This window comes from Manis pentadactyla, chromosome 9 (genome assembly GCF_030020395.1).
Source record: "Manis pentadactyla isolate mManPen7 chromosome 9, mManPen7.hap1, whole genome shotgun sequence".
NCBI lineage: Eukaryota > Metazoa > Chordata > Mammalia > Pholidota > Manidae > Manis > Manis pentadactyla.
In genome coordinates this window covers 74027436-74049488 of record NC_080027.1, presented here as the reverse complement: position 1 = coordinate 74049488, position 22053 = coordinate 74027436, and the positions used below count along the sequence as shown (strand labels likewise).

The window sequence follows — 22053 nt, the reverse complement described above, 5'->3', positions numbered from 1 at the left end:
CCCCGGGCGCAGTCGGAGCGGCGCTGGCAGTGGGGCTGCGGCTGCGGTCAGGTAATGCTTGGCGGCCGGGCGGTGAGCGGAGCCGCACTGCGAGCCCGACAGCGGCTGGGACTGGGGGCTCAGAGGGTCCGGGCATTGCCGTACCTACCTGCGCCGGCTCCCGCGCCCAGGACATTTCACCCGATCCCCGGGCCGAACCTCCCAAGGCCCTTCGCTTCCCCGCGGCCTGGCGACAGTCCCCGGCCTCGAGGCCCCGGGTGGCACGCCGTAACTCCCCAGAGACCCGGGCAGCCGCTGGCTTCCTTTGTTTACAAAAGGGGGAACTCGGCGCTCTTTTCCAAAACCCCAGATTCCGCGGGTCAGGCTCTCCAGTCCCCCGGGAGTATTTTCATGGGACCTAGGCCACCTGCCTCCACTTTAGCGTGAAGGGAAGCTCTTGCCCTAGGAGAAAAGAGATTAACGTCATCCCTGAGTGATAATGAATTCTTCTCTTCCTTAGAGATCTAAACTTCGAACTTTACAACGCAGGGCAGGTATTTTAAGTCCAGATTTGGTGTGAGGTTTTGTTTCCTTGGGCCGGTTGACAGCCTGACAGTCGACTGTTAAAGAAACATTAAGCACTGTTTTGTATCGTTTAATGAGAAGCAGGCTGTCCACTGGATCCTGGAAATGCGCCTGGTAACATTCTCCATTTCTCTGACATGTAGAACAGTGTCAGGGAAATGGCTGCTCCCTGTCAGCCTGGAGCCCACGGTGGGAAGAGCTGCGGTGTGTGACTCACCCCGGCAGTAGCTGTGTGACTTCGGAAACTCAGGTTTCAGGAGAGTCCTTGTTTGTGAAATAGGACATTGATCTGGTTGCCCCCTTGTGAAGGCTCTAGTACAGAGGTTTCTGCCAGGAAGGGCCAGCAATCCCTGACACGACGGGTGAAGGATTACTTCACACCTTACTTTACAGCAAGGGAGGAGAAGGCGAGGGGGTCGCCGCTCAGAGGCGAAGACCCTTTTCCTCAGTTCGTCCTCGTATTTATAATGTGCTTTCAAATCTTTTCGTCATGATTAAAAATACCACAGGTGCAGATCACAAGAGTGCAGAAAATCACAGGATGTAATCATTCTTAAAGCTTTCATATCAAAGATTTTCATGTGTTGATTATCGGAAACACAAAACAGAGCTCTATGTGTGCAACGTGCTTGGTTAACTAAAGTGTACTACACAGAAACAAAATTTGTGAAAAACACCTTCAGGCTCATGGGAACAACGGGAGCAGGAGACTCTGGCCGCTTTCCAACGTTTAAGCATTTACGCAGACCCCGGCGTCCCAAGGGTCTACGCCCCGTCCAGTAGTCCGTGACGCCCTCTGGAAGTTTCTGTCTATATCTTAGCAAGCCAAGCACTGTGCACAGCCCTGTCATTAACATTTCCAACCCCCACAGGTTTCCTCCGGTTTTCCTTTTGACCAGAGCTTTCCTTTTTTCTGTAAGATCCTGAGGCCATTTTCAAAGTGTCTCCTGCTGTAACCAGCTGATTCTTTTAAAAAATCATCTTCTTAACTTGCTGGTGACTTTCCTAAAGAAGTCGAGGGGCCCCAGCTGAACCTGGATGCCCCCTCCTTTCTCAACTGCAATACTTTTACTCCATTCTAAACAAATCAGCCCGTAAACTGAGAGACATGGCCCACACTATGTCAAGTTAGTGTGTGAAAAGAGACACTTTGAAAAGGAGGGAGAGACCTCAAACACAGGAGAGGTAACCCAAAGATTGGATTTCAGTTCTCAGAGGAACCCCTCTTTCCTACCACTTCACCCTGTCTTATCTAGCTTAAATCTATTAGTTGATGACTGTGGCTCTAGAATCCACCTGTCATTTTCTTAGCAAGTTCATGTGTCACAGTGTAGTGATCAAGGGCCTGGGCTTCGACATCAGACCAGGGCTTGAATCCTGGCTCTGCTGTTTACTGGGTAACCCTGAGCAAGCTATTTAACCTCATTTTCTTATCAGTTAAATAATAGGCCTAACTTCATAGGATGTTGAAAGGACTAAATGATATAATTCATGGAAAGGTCTCAGTCTGGCACTTGATATGTTGAGGACAAATGGTGGCTGTTAATATTTTGGGTACCCGTGTGACCCCACAGCAGTTAATTTGTGTTCTCCATTGGCGGCAATTTCCAGTTCCCTAAGGAAGGCACACAGAGCTCAGAATGTTAATTGGGAGAGGGAACAGTATTTCCCAAAATGCGGTTATTTACTCTCGTGGGAAATTTATGACCCCAAGGGGAATTAGGGCCTTTCTTCTCTAAGGAGCAATCATACCTGAAATTGGAGGCTTCTGTATTTTCAAAGTAGAAATAGGAAACTGCTGAACCTTGCTGTAAGGAAAACATCCTATTATGCTGAGTGGCTTGGAAAATAAAAGCCCAAATTAAATGGATTTTAGGGTGAGGAGATGGTTATCTAACGGAGTTCATCTTTGACAGCTATAGGTCCAAGCTCTTGAAAGGAAGCACATTAACAATTCTGGGCCAGATCTTGAACTTCAGCCAGCCTGCCACAAACAAAACTAAGCCTAGAGGTCCTTGAGGTTTCCCAAAGGGGAAGACATGCTTTCACTGTTGCCTTCTGTCTCTGTGATGTATCTGCATTAAAGAGCTCTGCATGTGTAATCTCAAAGGGCAAGGCCATGTGCAGGCTCTCTGTGATGAGAGGCCCTCTTTGCAGAGCCAAGGGTTTAGGGTTCTGGAACATGACAGTAAAGGCTTGTGGGAGACGCTGCAGGTTTGTGTGATTTACTGTGTGGTGGTTGTATCTGGCAGTGGGACCTCAAGGTGGCTGGAAGGGGCTGTTTAATTATAATGGTGACTTTCTGTCTGTCTTTACCTGCTGAGGTCATTACTCCTCTGAAGAACTGAGTAAATGGTCTTTGTCTAAGCATCTCAGCACTCTTCGCTGCTGCAGGCACTGTGTATGTCCAAGGTGTTAAGGAGGCAAAGCTCCAGCAGACCCCTGACACTACTAGCCAGTGCGTTATGTGAGTTACCAGCCCCTGGTGGAAGCAAGATCTACCCTGTGTGGCTCTGCAACTAACCTGTTGCCTTGGGACAGTTAACTTCATCCCTCTGGGGCCTCCATGAATTAATTTCCTGTAAAATAAAAACAATGGGTTTTATTCTAGCCTTACAGTTCATCAGCCTTTAAGGCCTTAGGCTCCCAGGAGCAGTAACTAAATTCATGGGTTTCTGTGAGTCTTGTTGATACACTGCTGATGTGAAATCTTTTCGCTGGTGGCCTCAGCTTAACTAATTTATTTCAGAAACTGAATTCCCAAGGATTATTCCCACCAGAGAGTTTAACTGTTTAAGTTAAACTGGTTTAACTGGTGAAGAGAACAGACATGGGTTTAAATGCTGCTCTACCATGTACCAGTTCTGAGGTGGTTCTATTAGTTTTCTATTGTTGCTGAAACTAATCACCACACATAGAGCGGCTTAACACAAATTTATTAACCTTACAGTTTCATATGTCAATAGTCTGACATAGGCCTCATGGGGTTCAAATCAAGGTCTTGGGAGGGCTCTGATCCTTTCTGGAGGCTCTGGGAGAATCCATTTCCTTGCTCATTGACATATTGGCACAATATAGTCCTTGTGAGTGGAGGACTGAAGTCTCTGTTCTGGCTGATGGTCAGAGGGAGGACCACTCTTAGCTTCTACAGGCCACCTCTGTGCCTTCACTGTGGCCCCCCAACTTTCATGAGGCAGCAGTAAGTGGGCCGAGTTTCTACTCTTGGAATCTCTTGCCGCTTCTGTTTCACATCTCACAGACTCTACTGCCTCCTTCCTCAGAGCAGTCACCTGTGTGCTTACATTGGCCCCACTGGATAACCCAGAATAATCTCTATAACTTTAAACTCATCCACAAAGTCACTTGCCATGTAAGACTACCTGTGTTCTCAGGTCCCAGAATTTGGAAGAAGTCTTGAGCGGAGAGAGGTATTACTTATTCTACCTACCATAGTCCTGTGAGATAGTTACCTTCTTCAACCCTGTTTCATCTTATAAATGAAGGCAGAGATTAGATTACATTATAGCATTGTATGAGTATTAAATACAGTCAGCATGTCAAAAGCACCTAGCATAGCAACTGGCCATAATATTTACTCACTAAATGGAAGTTGGTGCAGAAATGCCCAGTGGCTGGCATTCAGTGACAGTGGGTGCAGTGCGATCACATGGGCTCTTAAAAGAAAAGTCCTCTAATTATTTAATGAGAACTAACAGCTTCTTTTACAGCTCTGTTGGGAAAGACACTTCCAACCCTATCTCAAGTAGCCTCTCCCTTGCTCCAGGTCCTGCTAACCGCCATGGTTCTCAGTGAGGTCCTGGGTTAGAAATGCCCCATCCTAGACGTGCTAATCAGAATTTGTAGGGGTGGGGCCCAGGGTCTGCCCTTACCAGGCCTCAGGATAGCTCTGTTGCCTCCTAAGTTTCAGAAGCAGTGCTGTCGTGTTTTGTTTTCTTAGTCTTTAGCATTGGTTGCTGTCTACCTCCACTACACTGTGAGGCCCTTGAGAGGAGGGCCTTGCCTGGCTCAGCTGTCCCTGTAGCCCAGAGCGTAGCATGGCACCTGCTCATAGTGGGGCTCAGAAATGACTGTTATGGAAATGACTGCAAGTATCCAGACTGAACCTGCTTCACAGTAATAAATTTTTTAAAAAAACCCACCAGTGAATTCTTTAGGTTTAAGTAACCTCATTAAATCATTGGTGTGTGAAATGCTTCACGTTCAAATTTCTTTGGGTTGTTTAGACAGATATTTGGGGAGACTGGTTGGGGTTTTTGGATGGATGGTAACATGTCTTTGTTTTCCATTTAAAATAATGGATTACAGGCTCACACTGTCCATAAATTTGCCAACCAAAACATTTTCAGGAAACAGATAAGGGATGCCTGTATTTATAAATCACCTTGCAACTTTTTCAATTCCCCTTACAACTCAGATAGATGGAAGTGAATAATGATTAGGTTGGTTTTACTGTAGAGTGAGAGTCTTTTGTATGTCAGAGATGCCTTCTGCAGGAATCTTTTTTGCATCATCTCTGATCTGTGATCTTTACCCCCTGTTTGAACATTTCCAGGTGATGGGGAGTTTCTTACGTTTGCCCAAGGGGCTTGCTTTCCATATGTGCTGACACTGCACAGTACCTGGCAGGGAGGTTGGAGGGGTGAGGTGAGGGTGAATAGTCACTCCTCAGAAGTCCAGAATGCCTCCCTAATAGATCCTAATGCTGTCTTTGAAATTATACAGAATCCGCTCTCCTTCCCTTCCTTGGTGGCCCTTACCATGTTTGAAGGCAGTAACTCTCTTTGGTGATACTTTTTTCAAATAGAACAGCCCTGGTTTCTTCTACCATTTCTCCTGACTTCTACGGCTATTCATTTTGCCAGCCTGGTAAACGAGAAGAACTTCAGAAATCTGGCACCTAGAAGTAAAAATATTTCCAGTTCAGGTCAGAGCCCAGGACAGAGTCACCCCAGGGGTTGTGTGTGCATTTCTTTGCTTGTTTGTTCCTTAAAGTGTCACATTTTAGCCCATACTGAGCTTTAAAACCCTCATCTTAATTTTATATTTTATCATCATAAAAACTCATGATTGCCACTTCACAAATAAGGAACTAAATAAAGTAAGAGTTGACTGTGTTAAAGTTATAAAAACTGGCAGCAAAGTGGGATTAGAATGTAGGTCTCTGTTTCAGGACTACTGGAAGAGCATCCAAGTCCCATGTTTTACAAATAATAGTCTGTGGCTAAAACAACTTTACAGATAGACATAGGAGAATATATATACATGGAACACTTCTTTCCTCAAAGTAGCCATATTTGAGAGGCAGTATATGCATTTTATACCTAATCAGGTTGAGTAGTAGAAAAATCAAAAGAAACTTCAAGTCAGATGATACAAAAACACATTAAAATATTTAGCTATTATCTTAAGAGCTCTTTCTTTAAAAATGTTCATTGTTAAGAAAATACATAGCATAAGTAAGCTGCTCATAATTCTACCGTTCTGTGAACCACGTATTCCAAAATGTTCGGAAATGTTGATACTGTACTCCAAGCATTATATTTCTGAGAAAAAGTAGTGAGATTATAGCTATTTTTAAACTGACTATTTTCTTAATACATTGTGAACTGTTACTCAATGTTTTGTGTCTGTTACTCGTGATGGCTGCATGCTCCCCCCCGCAATGGAATTGTACTATCATTTACTCAACTCCTTGTTAGATGTGTGCTGCCAAATTTTACTATTTTGAACAGTGTTTATATGTCCTTGACTGTTTACCTTCTCCTGTGATGGAAAGCCTATTTGGAGCCCCCTGAAGGAATTCCCTTGCGAGTTAATCTCAGAGCCACCCAGCAAACTGTCCGTGCTCCTAAGGTGTTGGACAACTCCAGCATGGTGTTTTCCCGAAGGCTCACCCCACCTCATTCTGTGCACCTTATTCAGAGTCACTCAGGGATGTTTCCAGGAACTAATCCACTGTTTAAATGAGTCCTAATATGTTTGGAAAAGAGAGTGTTGAGGTCTTCTGGGTGCATCTCGCATATAAGTGTTTGGTTTGGGTGGCTCGCAAAAGACATGGCAGGTTCACCCACCATCTGGTCTACACTTATGGGCACCATTTAAAAATTTTAAATGGAGGGTGTTTTAGACTAGGAGGAAGAGTTTCAAACCATGAGCTTCAGTTTTTGGTTTTGTTTTTTCTGAAACAGATTTGCCAAAAGGTAAGTGATACATGACTATGAAAAGGGAAACATTTGTGACGTGTGGATTTTCCTGATATGTCTAATTATAAAACTAATACTGGTTCATTACAGAATATTTGAGTAAAGAACATCAAAAGCAAAGAGTCAGGAAGAAAAATAAGAAATCATAAATAATCCCTCTTAGCATGAATTACTGTTAACATTTTGGAGGCATTTACAAGATAGCTTTAAGCAGCTATTCTTTCCCCTCCCCTCTGCTCTATAATGACATTTTGCCCTTGGAAATTCATACTGTAGTAGTGGTTAAGGACCTGGTCTTGCTTTGATTGGAACAGCTCATCCTTGGCATCAGTACACTAGCCACTTCCTCCATCCTCTTTGCCCTCCTGCAGCCACATCACAGAAGCAGCTACTACCAGCCATTTGTGTGAAGTCAAAACTACAACTTGGCATTCCCCATCCCGACCAGAAGCTGGGGCCCGGCCTTCAGTTTGGGGCCTGAGATCTCCCCTGCTCATCCAGTCCAGAGTGTTTGTCCGGCTCTGTAAGGCTACTTTCTGTCTGCCATGCCCCCCAGAGCTCCCCATCAACATCCCTCACCCCCCAGTGGGGGCCCTGCCCAACTTCCTCCTGGTAACCCCATGACTTCCCAGTACTACTAATAATAGCTACTGTACTGCTTTTTGAGGGCCTTCCTTGGCCAGACACTGTGCTACTCAGTACTTGTCATTATCCCCATGTTTACTGGATGAAGAATGAGGCTCAGAGATTGAGTTAATACCAGCAAGTAAGTGGCAGAGCCAGAACTATTCAAGGCCTTGTTCAAAGTCCCCCAGACCAGATGCCACAAGCTGACCCTTGACCAGTTCATTTTCTGCTGCTTTTGTTAAGAGACAAGCCTTTCTGAGTAGGCCAGTTCCTTCTCATGTACTCCATCAGGGACGAGTTCTCCATAGGCCACCTGTGTTACAGTGGTGTTATTTATGTCATGAACTATTCCCAGGGAAGTCAGGTGCTAGCAGCTCCTGCCAGGCTGATACCTTCCCATTCAGGGGGTCTGGCCCTCCTCCTCCATGGAGATACCTGGCATGGCAGCTATTCCTAACTTCTAGGGAGTGTCTGAAGCTCCCTGCCTCCCTATTTGGGGACTCAGTCAGTACCTTCCTCTCCTCGGTCACCTGCAGCCACTCTGAGCCCTAAGTTGAGTGTGTAACTCACCCCTTCCATCCAGAATCCCTGCATGTGGGGAACCAGGCAGGAAGGCAGCAGTGTGCTGGGGCTAGATTGCTGGCCAGGAGAGAATGCTTGTGAATTTTTTCACTTTACTCACCTGGCTCTGGGCAGAGGGCACTGCAGGGTAGTCAGGGTGCCAGCCCTGGGCCCTGCTGCTGGCATCTGTTAGGGTATACACAACTCGGGGCCTCATTCTATGAGGATCAGGGAGCAGGAAGGAAGTTTCCTGGAGAGGCAGATACTCAGGCACATACACACCACACCGGGAGGTGTAGACGTGCCTGCAGGACTCAGGGCAGGCCAGCCACTAGGTGTGGCTGGGCGTGGTAGCATCCACTGCTGGGCTGTGACTGACTGACTGGTGCATATTTGTTTAACTTTCTCTCCCACCTAGTTCTCCTGCATTGGGAAGCACCGAGGTACCTGCCCCTAGTTAGAGGTGGGGAAAATGAGGCTGGCTTGCTGTTGCAGAGCCAGACCTGACACCACCCAGCACCTGAGCTCTTAACCACGGCCTGTGGGTGGTCTCAGATCCCCACGTGCAGGGTTACTGTGGGTCCCCAACCCCCCAGGAGGGTTGGCATGGGGGTTAGGGCACGGGGGACATTATTAGGCTATTGCAGGTTTTGAAGAGGCCAGAGGGAACTGGGAGACACTCAGTTTATAAAGAAAAGCCAGGCCCAGTTTAATTTTCATCCTGGTTCCGCACACATCAGAAAGCCACCTGTCTGTCACACAGTCATGGCTCACTCAAGGTTTTCTTCTTTGGGCAAAGCCAGACCCTGTCCTTTCATCTTCACAATCCTCCCTGGCCTTCATCAACCAATTCCTGAGCAGCAGATGACCTTCAAAGGTGTGAGAGAGGCATTGCTAACCTAGAGGAGGGCAGGGGCTTACCTACCAATAGCCTCATCTGTCTGCCAGGCAGAAGGCCTGCCCGGTGGGGCTCAGAATAGAATGGGGAGTACTGTGGTTTAGAGGAGCTATTGCTCCCTGATTTCAAGATGGGTTCAGGGAAGTAGGGATGGGTTGGGAAACCTCTTAGATCTGCTATTCATGGTTTAGACTTAGGTAATTACAAACCTCCTAGTGCCTTTGCTTCCTTATCAAGTGAAAGGAGGGTCGAGGCATTTCAGCTTTCCCCTCTTCTCCCCTGCTGCTCCCTGCTGCTCATCTAGGCATTAATGTAATGGGAACTAGTCATCAAAGTCCCCTGGTCCCTCTCTCTGCTTCCACAGAGTGAACAAGGAGCTGTCCCCATCCCACTTGCTTATGTGGGGAGCCAGAGCTTCCGTGCAACTAAGCATGCTGGTGCCCTCCAGAGTCACACTCTGACCTGATGCACATGGTGGCATGGCCTGGAGAAGTGGCGCTTGCTACTCCAGCTCAGCCAGTAGCTTTGGGTGGGCCGGCAGAGCAGGATTTTTAGTTGCTGAAGTTAAAGTACTTTTCTTGGATTCACATTTGACTGAACCACCCTTTGGTAGTGCTGTCCCAGCTGCACAACTGCAAACACTGAGACGTGGAGGGACTGCTGTTCAAGGGCACACGAACACTGGGGTGAGAGCTGGGACGGGGCCTGGGTGCTTTGGCGCCCCATGGCTGCCCCTGTCACCAGCACCAGCAGCCTGTCTGCAGGAAGCTGCAGTCTGGGGACAGGAAGAGGTACCCCATGCTGCCCCCCTGAAAGCAGCCCTTGATCATAGCCCCCCAGCTTGGTTGGTAGGTTTCCCATGCTTTCTTGGTCTGCTAGCTCTTTCCCTCTTTTTCTTAAAGGCCTCCTATGCCTTACAACTCTTGGTTTCTGAGATATCTGGCAGTCATTTGCTGGTTCTTGACAACCCTTTGTGTCCCTTCCTTCCAGATTCTGTGGACAATCACAATGGGAAGCAGAGGAGGGTTCGTCCTGCCTGGGCTCCTGCTCATCCTGACTGTCCTGTGCCATTCAGGTGAGTGGTGCAGAGGGACATGGTCTGGGCCACATTGGCGGTGAGCTTCCATTGTCTTAGGCCTCAGGAAGATGGAGCCGATGCCACTGGCCTCTGGACTGGTTTTGGTCCCTTTGCCATCCAGTGTTACAGGTCCAGGCTTGTGTGACAACCTCTACCTTATGGCCTTGCCCTCAGGCGAGCACCTTCCTGAGTTACAGCCCATCCTGGATTACAGATCTGCTTGTGGAGTGAGGGGGACGGAGGGAGGGAGTAGGCTCAGCAGCTTCGGTTTCACGCTTTCACCACAAGCTGCTGGGGACAGCAGTGGGTGCCACCTTCAGAGTGCTGAGCTCAGTCCTCCGGCCCTGGGGCTTCTCCTGCGTGAGAATGAACAGCAGCAGCACTGATGCTTACATGTGGCAGTCACTGTGCTAATCATTTCACACATACTTAATTTATTTAATCCTCATATGAACCCTATGGACTGGGTACTCCTTTTATCATCATTTGGCAGATGAGAAGACTGAGGCCCAAAGAGATTCAATAACTTGTGAAATATCACACAGAAGTGGTATAGCCAAAAGTTGACCCCAAGCAACCTGGCACCAGACTGTCTGCTCTTAACTCCTTCCTGGCCCCTCCCTGGCTCTCAGAGGTCATCGTGTGTTCTGGAGTCTTATTTCTGTAGTGGTGGGAAGGCCCGTGTTACTTGCTTTGCTCCATGATAAGGAACAGATGTCAATTTCTGCCTGTGTCAGGTGGTTACTACCAGTCTTGGGGGCTTGTGGGTGCTAGGGGGAGAAAGGGAGTAGCAATGCCATGAGCAATAAAAAGAGACCTGCTGTGCTGGAGCATGTCATATTTTAGAGGCTTTAGTAGTGACCATGTATAGGATTCTTACTGTGTCCTAGGGATGGTACCAAACCCTGTCTCACTCAATCCTTTCAGCTATCCCATGAGGGGTCAGTGCTGTTATGCCCATTTTACAGTTGAGGAAACTGAAACACAGAAGAAATGAGCCCAAGGACACATTTAAATATGCTCCTTTTCTAAGGAATAGGAGGTCACGGCTTCCCTCCTTCCCCACCACTGCTAGTTCTAGTCAGGGTCGGTTGTAATGTGATTCACCAATGTTACGACACTACCTTGTTATCTCAATTCTTGAACCCGGTGTGTTTTCTGTAATTAGAGTAGCCTGGTCACAGCGGACATCCAGCAGTCTGCATTGTTGATGGGGCAGGCTTGGGTTTGGGGCCATCCGCTATTCTGTGACAGGTCTCAGGGTGCACCTAGACCCTTCCTCGGAGAGTCAGGGCATGAAGCACATGCACCCGTAGGGGAGAGGCTTCCTCTGCGGCTGCCCAGACTCTGAGCACCCTGTAGGGGAACCTTCTGCACTGCCCTTTGTTTAGCCTGAGTCAGAGCCCCTCTGCCTGGCTTAGGAGCTCCACTCCCACATAGTTGTCCCCTGACTTCCTGCTTGCCCCTGACCTGGGTCTCCTCCACAATTTTTGCTATTAACTTCTCTTTTCTACTCTGGACAATTGGAAGAATATCATGGTTAAACCAAGCTTGAACAGACAGCCTGGGTTTGAACAGCTGGCCTGGGTTGGAGTCCCCGCTCTCTCACTTAGCAGAGTGACTTTGGGCAAGTTAATTAACAGCTTAGTCTTAGTTTTCTCTTGTAAAATGGGGATGGAGATCATTGAGCCTGTGTCTTATAACATATCTATGAAAATTGAGAGCTTACTCTTACAACACTAAACTCTGTTTTCTACCTTTATCTCGTATCTACCTACCACTTCAGCATTTTATTAAAAATAATAATAATAGAGAAATGTGGTATCCACATATAAATCAAGTTTAAAAATCAAATGAATATTCATATTTGAACTGACTGTTTATAGTTCATAATGCATGAACAAAACCGAAAGTTTCTGTGATGACTGCCCTTGTACTGTTCACCATGTAACTTACTCACTATGTAAGAATTTGTTCTCCATGTAAGAACTTGTTATGCTTCAGAATATTGGAGACTGACGAAAATTAGGCTTGGGGTGGATTAATGATTGTGCATTGAGTATTGACCCACCTATACAGAATTTTATTGTTGTTAACAACTATTTGATCAATAAATATGAGAGATGCCCTCACAAAAAAAAAATATATATATATATATATATATATATAAACACACTTCCAATTGTAAAATAAATAAGTAACTGGGATGTAATGTATAGCATAAGGAATATAGTCAAAATATTGTAACAACTTGGTATGGTGATAGCTGGTACCTAGAATTATCATGTATATAAATGTTGAATCACTGTGTTGTACACCTGAAACTAATGTAATGTAATACTGTGTGTCAACTACCCTTCAATAAAAAAAAAAAAAAATAAAATAAATAAAAATAAATAAAAATTAAAAAAAAAGAAAATTGAGAGCTTAGCACATAGATACACCAATATTTGAACACTGAATGAATGTGTCAGCTTGAATATTTCTGTCCCACAGAGGCTCCAAGTGGGAGCTTTGGTTCTTCTGTCTAAAGGCTTGTCAAGAATTAAAATGAACTCTGGCTCTAGCCAGGAGAAAATTAATTCCTATGGGCACCCTTTTCAAATGGCCTTCCCAAATAGCCAGGCGAGACCACCACCTCCTCTGACATTATTTCCTCTCATGGCTGTGTACACCCATCTGGAGTAGGGAAGGGACTGTAGAAAAATTGCATCTTTGTCCCTTCTCATTGTTGCTTTTCTCTTATGCAGGCATGACAAACGTTGACATTGGAGGAGAAGGGGCAGAGTAGTAGGCCGATGGGGCCCTGGCCCTGGCGTTGGGGCTGCTCCACCTCTACTGCTTTGGAGTGCTTTAAGTGTGTGTCCTTGGGTGAGGCCCTCAAGGTGGACTCTCCAGGCATCTGTCTGTCACTTGCAAACAAAATGGGGAGGAAGGGAGTTTTTTGGAGTGATGCTCCAAGGTTAATCTAGAACCTTCACAAATCAGAGGGTCCTCTGCTAGGTGAGGTTTCACACCTAGCAGGTGTGATCATTTAAGATGCTATAGAGAGCTTGACTTGTGTCTGTGCTCAGGAAGTGAGGACCCACTTTCTTCTGGCCTTCCAGAAGATTCCCTCTCCTGGCCATGAACCTAGGCTTCAGCTTTGGAATCTTGGGTTCTAAAATACACTCTTGTTTAATCACGACATTCTTCTATGAGATTTTACATATTTCATCTTTGAAAATGTTTTTTCACACAGATAGGTGTCAAATCTTGATTACATGGCAGAAGCCATGGGGCAGGAAGAAGGTCATATCTGATTATAGAAAAGGGTCTGTCCACATGAGTCAGGAAAATTTTCTTCCAGCTCTTACTTCTCAGCCTCTTCCCATCATAGATGTGGAATATGACTCATCTTCTCTTGTCACCATTGTTATAAAAATGGGAAGGCAAAATAATCCAACAAAACCTGAAGTCGTAGCTCACAAAGGTAAATCCTAAGAATGTGAATAGGAGCAATACTCATTTTTCAAATTGGGGAACTAGAGGCAATTTGCTTCTGAAATAAGTTGACTCTTGTGTATAGTGTCCCTGCTAATGCCTGACTTCAGACACCCCCATCCCCCACACACATGGCCTTGATAGTGTATGTATCCTGGATTGTGTGTGCTTCTGGTGATGAGTCAGTCCCACCATGGGGAGCAGCTTCAGTGATGACACTTTATCCAAGAGGTCAGTAAGCTTGTTCTGCAGAGGACCAGGCAGTGAATATTTTGGGCTTTGCAGAACAAGAGACAAAATCAAGGATATTATTTTGGCTTATATAAATAACAAGAGAGAAAACAAATTTCTACAGATTTTTAATGGACAAAATTCAAAATGTAATAATTGAGTACAATTATTTATAATACAGATCTAATCAGAAGAATGGAAATTTTTTTGGAGAATAACATCTTGCTTACTTGGGATTCAAAATTCATGTTCTTGACACCTGAAATTAATATGTCAACTATACTTCAATAAAAAATTAAATTTATTATGGGGCAATTGCAGTTACATGGATTTTGAAGTAGGGAAATTATGTTTGTGCTTGCATTAGGATCCAGAAATGCTGCTGGAACTGTGGTTTGAGCTTAGAAAAAGTATACCTGCTGCAGATTTGTGGAAATAGAAACACGCTGTGTGTTTCCAGTCTCTGCCTCATAATAATGGAGGTGATGGGCTTCTGCTTCCCAGAGGGAGGTCAGTGCTGGTCTAACAGGTCCTGGCTTTTCTTCCTGGTTCTAGATTATGGCCTGAAGTGCTACAACTGTATTAACCAGGTGTCTCAGTGCAATTCGAGCTCCGAATGCCCACCTGATTTGAATGCATGTATCCTCGTCCAACTGGGTAAGAGCCTCCCCTTCTCTCCTAAGTGTGATGGGATGATGAGGGCCTGGGGAAAAATGCATACCATTCTCATTCTCATTAGACTTGTATTAACAATAGTTACCACTGAGGTAAAAATTTAAAAACCCTTTAAGGTTATTTTACTCTTAAACCTTCTACCACAAAATCTTCCCATTGTCAGTATCAGTGAATTCTAAACACACCAGGTAGACTCATAAAAGGCTTGGGAGACCCAGAGATTAAGAAAAACCTGGGAGAAAGAAGAAGATGAATTTCCCCAGAAAGGAGGAACCCCTCAGGAAGTAAGGACAAATCAGAATTACCCTGTCTAAAACACTGGAGCATATGATAATTTTTGTATAAATTCTTGGAATGCAGCTAAAATTCCAACCTCTACATGCAAGCTCCTTGATTCTGTAGGGGAATGGTTCCTCTGCCTCGATTTGGAGGACCATATTAATTCACCATTAACGTAGAAAGCACAGTAAGGCCCCTGGAGAAAACATAGTCATTCACTCCACAAATATTTGAACACCAGCACAGAGACCTGGTTCTTAAACTTTATCATCTGTGTTCTTGGGCCCCCACTACAAAAGGGTAATTTCCAAATAAGAGAATAAAGGCAATATTATGTGGATATAACTATTAGGTCAGTAATTAGGAGCTCTGATCTCTGTCCTAGCACCAGTAAGTTCTTTCTGCCTCTTTTATTTATAAAATGAGTGTAGCGGTAAGGCGGACTGGGAAAGATGTAAGTAGGTTAGAGCCACCATCTTTTTTCCAACTCTCAAATCCCATTGTTTTATCTGAATTCTTAAACTCTTATTTGTTTCCAACTTTACTGAAGTATGACTGACATAAAAATTACATATTTAAGGTATACAACATGATGATTTGATGTACATAGTCATTGTAAAATGATTACCATAATCAAGTAATTAACACATCCATCAACTCAGTTACCTTTTCTTGTGTGATGAGGACACTTAAGATCTACTCTCAACAACTTTCATATAATAGTTTTATTAACTAGTCACCATTCTTATACATTACATCCCTAGAAATTACTCATAATGACTTGTTAAGCTTTTTAAAATGATTAAAATAAACAGTGAGACACACCTATTAGAATGGCCAAAATCCGAAACACTGATAACACCAAATGCTGACAAAGATATGAAGCAACAGGAGTTCTTTGCAAATGGTGGCAATGCAAAATGTTACAGTTTGGCAGATTCTTAAAAAACTAAACATACTTTCACCATAAAACTCAGCAATCACGTTCCTTGATATTTACCCAAATGAGTTGAAAACTAAGGTCCACACAAAAACCTGAACAGAAATATTTACAGCAGCTTTCTTCATAATTGCCAAAACTTGGAAGCAATCAGGATGTCCTTCAGTAGGTGAATGGGTAAATAAACTGTGGTACATCCAGTGACTAGAAATAAATGAACTATGTAGCCATGAAAAGGCACGAAGGAGACTTAAATACATATTCCTAAGTGAGAGAAGCCAGTCTGAAAGGACTACATACTGTCATTCCAATTATATGACATTTTGGAAGAGGTTAAACTAAGGAGACAATAAAAAGGTTAGTGGTTGCCAGAGGTTAACAAGGAAGAGGGAGGGATGAATAGGTGGAGCATAGCATTCTAGGGCAGTGGAACAACTCTTTATGACACTACACTGGTGTGCACATGTCATACATTCGTCAAACCCCATAGAATGTACAGCACCCAAAGTGAACCCACATGTAAATTATAGACTTCGGGTGATAATGTGTCCATGTACATTGATCATTTGTAACAAATGTACCACTCTGGTGGGGAAGGTGGTTTGGGGTGGGACGTGGGAATGCTGGGGTCTATAAGGGAACTGTACTTACTGCTCAATTGTGCTGTGAATCTAAAAGTCCTCTAAAGAGTAAAGTCTATCTTTTAAAAGGATGGTATGAATCTTAAATATTTTTCTTCTCATGACTATGTCTCAAAACTTCAGCTAGACATGTGATAACAGCAGTTCTTGAAAACAGGTAGTTTGACCTTACAGTAAGATAGCTTTTTACAGAGCACCTAAATTCCCCTCCAGCTGTGATTAACATCAGCCTGGGAGAGGCAGGGAATGGGAACGCTGTTACAAACATGACTCAGAGGCCAGGCACTACAGTGGAGAAATCATTTAACTACTCTTGCCACACTTTTCCCCCAGCTATAAAGTGGGAATACTTACCTCCTGGGATCAGTGGACCAGTTGGAGCAGAAAATGGGTATGATAGTTCTGTGCAGATTAAGTCTATAGAAGTGGTGTATTAATTCAGCCACTATTACTGGTGATAACCATTGCTGTAATGGCCTTCAGAATAAGAGGCACACGTAAGGTTCCTAGGACAATTGGGGACTTACTTGGTGAAGTTAGACTAAAGCCAGATCTGCAAAGAGAATAGGGAAGATGTGCCAAGCAAAAAGAGAACCTCTACCATTCCATGACTCTGATATAATCTGCTTTTATTTGGGTGATGCCTACAGTGGCTTTGGTGAGAAGCTCACCATCACAAGGTTGTTATGCAAATAAGTGCTTGGTGTACTGCCGGACACATAGTAACTGATTTCATCAGTAGCATTAGTAATAAATTACTACCTGTTCTCCCCAAGCTGTCAGCCTTCCCTGATTAGTATTACATAACACAGTAGTTTGTCCTTTCCAACAGCATCCTCTAGCACAGCATTAGGAGCATCCACTCACACTTATGACTCAAGCAAATAGAGCCACTGGAATACTTTCTGACCTCCGCCACTTGCCCAAACTTCATTAAAATCCAGTCCAAAAACCCATCTCCTTTGGGGGGGAGAAGGGGGCTGTAATACCTGCAGTTAGTTAGAAGCTTAGAAGTTTTCTTCCTAGCTATGAATGAAATTGAATGAATTTAACTTCAAGTCTTAAATAAGGGCATAGTCACCTGTGTTTTTTTTCACAAAAGATAAAATAATTCCAGGACAGAGATCATACCTTCTATATCTGCGTATCTCTAGCAGCCAGCACACAATCTTGGCACATAGGCAGTTATTTTTAGAGAGAAAAATCTACAACTCCTCTATCTCAACTAACATTTGTTTTCCACGTAACATAACTTGTCTAAATAGTAAAAATCCACTATACTTGGCGTATATATTTTTGGCCTTTATTTCCCTATGCGTGCAAAAATTTGGGAGCGTAGTGACATGTTCTTTTGGAGATTCCTGTGTTACTGAATGGTCTGATAATTTTTAAATGAAGTTTAAAATCTCTTTTTAGTAAATTCATCCAGTGACTTTTAAAGTCAAAATCCATACAGAAATTTATAAAGGAAGAAGAGTCTTCTGTGAAGGTAACACTGTTAAATTATTTGGGAATCTTTCCGAAGCAGATTAGTACATTTACCCCCCACACACTTTATTGACACAAATGGATCACATTCTACATACTGTTCTTCTGCATTAAGACTTTTTTCTATTGAGATTGAGATATAATTCACCTACCAGAAAATACACAGTTTAAAGTATACGACTTAGTGACTTTTAGTATATTCACAAGGTGAATATTGCCACTATCTAATTCCAGAACATTTTTTCACCCCAAAAAGAAACTCCCCATTAGCAGTCACTCCCTAGGCCTCCCTTCCACATACCCTAGCAGCTACTACCTTCTGTCTCCATGGATTTGCCTCTTCTGGACATTTAATATAAATTGAATCATACAGTATTGTCCATTTGTGACTGGCTTCTTTTGCTGAGGATGGTTTTTAAGGTTCACCATGTTATTGCATGTATCTGTACTCTATTCCTTTTCATGGCTGAATAATAATCCATTGTATGGCTATACCAATTTTGTTTATCCATTCCCCAATGAATAGACATATGGCTTGTTTCCACTTTTGAGCTATTTTGAATAATGTTTCTATGAATATATGTGTGTAAGCTTTTACATGAACATAGTTTTCAATTCTCTTGGGAATTGCTAGGTCATATGGTAACTCTTTTAACTTTTTGAGGAATTGCCAGACCTTTCCAAGGTATCTTCTCCATTTTACCTTTCCACCAGTAACATACAAGGGTTCTAATTTCTACACTTCCTTTCTAATTCTTGTTATTTTCCAATTTGATTATAGCCAACCTAGTGGATGTAAAGTCATCCACACTGTGGTTTGATTTTCCTAATGACTAATGATATTGAGTGTCTTTTCACGTGCTCATTGGCTGTTCGTATATCTTCTTCGGAGAACACTTTTAAATTGTGTTCTCTTATTAGGCTGTGAGAATGTTTTATATATTCTAGATACTAGACTTATCAGATATATGATTTGCAAACATTTCCTCCCTTTTTTGTGGGTTGTCTTTTTATTTTCTTGATAGTATCCATTGAACCACAAAAGTTTTTATTTTGTTGAAGTCTAATTTATTTTTTTGCATTTTTAAAAAATTTTAACTTTTACATCAGCATACACAGGCCTATATCATTCCTTATCTTCATGGAGTTCCATTGTGTAGAACTCTACCAAAATTTCTTCAAACACTGTTTTACTAACAGACTGTCTTTTAGTTTCTTGCCGTTACAGATAGCACTGCAGTGACCATTCTCAGACATACATCTTAACCCTTTCTATGAGGAACTTTATTATAGAGTAAATTCTAGCAGTAGGATTTCTGGGTCAAAAGGAACCTTTAATGGTAAATCTCTAAAACATCCATATGATTGCCTGTTGCCTGCCACACACACACAGCTGTACTGGCTCTGATGTGACTTTTATACATAAGTTCCATTTAGATCTGTATCATCATTACTTAATTGTTCCCCTTTACATCCCCAACTGGGGTGCACATTCTTGACCAAATGTTTCTACTTCCACAGGATAGGTTCTGAGAAGTAGAACCAATAGTCCAAAGGCAGTTAGAGAACTTTGCTCCTTGTCTGCTTACCCTTGTGTGTGTGTTCCCTCCACAGAGTCAGAGTTACATCACTACCGTTGTTGGACATTCAACAATTGCAATTATGACTACATTGCGAAAACCTTACAAGAGAAGAAATTTAAGTACAAATGCTGCCAGGAAGACCTGTGTAACAGAAACGCTGGAACCACTGTGTCAGGGAAAACGGTTCTGCTGGTGATCCCGCTGCTGGCAGCAGCCTGGAACCTTTGTTTCTAAATCAATAGCAGGAGAACTTCTCCTACACTCCCTGTTTATGTATATTTCTTCTTTCCTTTGCTGCTGCATTCCAAAGGCTTTATATTTTCCAACTGGATTCTATTGGGAAAGGCTAAAACTAGCTTGAGCAACTTGGCTAATAGAGAGGGACTCTGAGAGACTGTGAAGACCAGTCCTATTCAGAGAAGATTCATTGATAGTAAGTTTATTAGTGGAGCAAATGTGATTTGACCTAGACTACATGCTTCTTCCTCTGCTCCTTACAGGACCAGCTGTGTAGTGACACCTTGAGTAGATTCTCCACAATCCTCAGTTATTTCCCCTCTGATTCCTTGGATGTAGTTAAAAAGTATGATCAGTACCTTTCTGGGGGTGGGGCAAGGGAGTTGCTTTTCAGCAGTCTCTCCCGGAGGGAATGCTTCCATCCTCTTCCTTCATGGTCCCTGTGTTGCCATGTAGGCATGATGCATGTTCCAAATAGGGGCTGCCAGTCAAGGGCAACAAGATTCTTAATGCGGACTGACTGGAATGACTCTTATGTTCTCAACTAGAAGGTGTCTGGCAGGGAAGGAGGTAAGCTGTCCAGATGGGAGGGGATGGAAATACCAGGTCTGTCTTTCAAGAGGTACCAATGGCTAAAATATTACTTTTCCTCTGTCCCTAAATTTTATACAGGCTTTGCTGTCTTTCACTAGAAAAACTTAACAGCATAAATCATTGAAGTGTTAAAACTACTACCCCCCACCTTTTTGTCTTTTTTGCTGGAATGGAGGGATAGCTTGGCTTTTGTCACACAAACACTGAACATTTGAACATTCTGTGTTACATGTGACTTGTAGTATTAGGTGTGCTTATTTTAAATATTACTGGTAAAAAGACTTCAGATGTGTATCTGTTCTGTATGAATATAATGGGGAGAGCTTTTGGATTACAATTTAGAATCTCCAAATGTCACTGGAAACAGTGACAGGTTTGCAGGGGTGTATTTTACCTGCAGGTATCCAGCCTGTTGATGCCTAACTGATTTGGCACAGATAGTGTAAAACACATCTGTAAAGGTTGTTATTAGCATAATCACAAGTGTCAAGGCTTTTGGAGGCTCTACCCATTTCCTAAAAGGCTATACACCTTTTCAGAAGACAGAGTTTTGCCTTTTTCTTGTGGGTGCTGGTGATTAACATGTTTTTAAACCCCTTGATTATGTATCTGTTAAGACAAGCTAGAATGAATGATGCCTTTCTGACAATAAAATCTGAAGAAATGCATGAATGTGGTTATTGGCCCAGAAGGATACCAGCATGTGCACCATGTCAAGTGGTAGCAACTTGAAAAGCGATCTTGAGCAGGACCAATTTTCTCCAGCTAATGCCATTACGTGAATAAAAACATGACTTCCTCATCAAAAGCTAGCCTGACTTCAGTGATCGCGTTTCCTGTTAGCTCAGTGCTTTTCCTTACATCATTTTCAATTCTGTGTTCCAAGAAAAAATACTAGGCGTAACTCTTTTCTGCCTGAGGAAGTATTGCCCATGCCCATAGCCAGCTGGCTGAGCAAAGCACCTCCTTTCATATTGGGCTTATTAGTTCCAAGGAACCAGAACCAATTTTGACTCACTTAAGCAAAAAGTGAATTTGGGGAAACTTGAGGGGAAGCCAATCAGACTACAAAAAGCCAGGAGTTGGGCCATTCCAGAAGCCTCTCAAGATTCATATTCCAGGGTGAGATTATCTGCTATCTTGGGTCATGTGTCCACTTTTGGGCCAGAGTGAGAAAGAAGAAGCAATTCTCTAAGCAGAGCTGAGTGTTACTAAATGGGAAGATGGGGAGAGGATTGCTAGGAAATGAAATCAGCAGGGGTCATATAAATGGCTTTGAACTTCAAGGTTTCTTTCTATAGAAAGTTGTGATGACTCCTGCCGTAGACCAAGGGTTGGGTGTCTAGACCCAAAGGCAATACTGCAACGGTCAGGTGAGCGAAGAGTCAATCACTTTTGCATGGCTTTACGGGACTTAGGGTCAATATTGGGTCATGATAACCCCTTTGGGTCTTCTGTTTGGGGGGAATGAGCTGAGAATACAAGGTATATTTAATGGAACTTATATATGTCCTGATGCTGACCCATTGTTCAACTACTCTTGGAAGTACTGAGATTCAAGGTACAGGTATTTCGCCTCATATCCTTGCAGTTGGCCTCATGACTTAACATCATGCAATGTGTGTCCTGGTAAAACAGCCTGCCCAGCCTACATGTTTTCATCTTTGGGCCTCTTGAGAGTAAGAAACGTGCTTTATATACCTGAGTCCTTGACAGGCCAGATAACTTACCTTGCACATTATAAGCTCTAATCGGTGGTCAAAGTCTACGAGCTCATATTGGTTTTGTTGCTTGCAAACAGATCCAAACTAATGCTAACAGTTCTCTCTAAGAGATTCTTTATGTGCTGAGAAGGCATGGAGCTGGCGTGAACTGGCATTCACTCTGATGAGGGGTACTTTCTGGTGTAGGGTTTAGTGCTCTCTGTTCTACATATATTTTTTAAATTAA

At 43.4% G+C, this 22053-nt stretch overlaps 1 protein-coding gene across 2 annotated transcripts; it reads left to right on the top strand.

Moving 5' to 3' along the window:
* Positions 1–20769, top strand: CD59 (CD59 molecule (CD59 blood group)). Of its 2 annotated transcripts, none has more exons than XM_036891733.2 (4): positions 1–51; positions 9865–9949; positions 14222–14323; positions 19304–20769. In XM_036891733.2, the coding sequence occupies exons 2-4, from the start codon at positions 9883–9885 to the stop codon at positions 19504–19506; spliced, it is 372 nt and encodes a 123-aa protein (XP_036747628.1). In that variant the 5' UTR covers positions 1–51; positions 9865–9882; the 3' UTR covers positions 19507–20769. The 2 variants fall into 2 exon arrangements, with proteins under 2 accessions (XP_036747628.1, XP_057363521.1); XM_057507538.1 differs by lacking the exon at positions 1–51 and adding an exon at positions 7154–7311.
* Positions 20770–22053: the final 1284 nt, after the last annotated feature.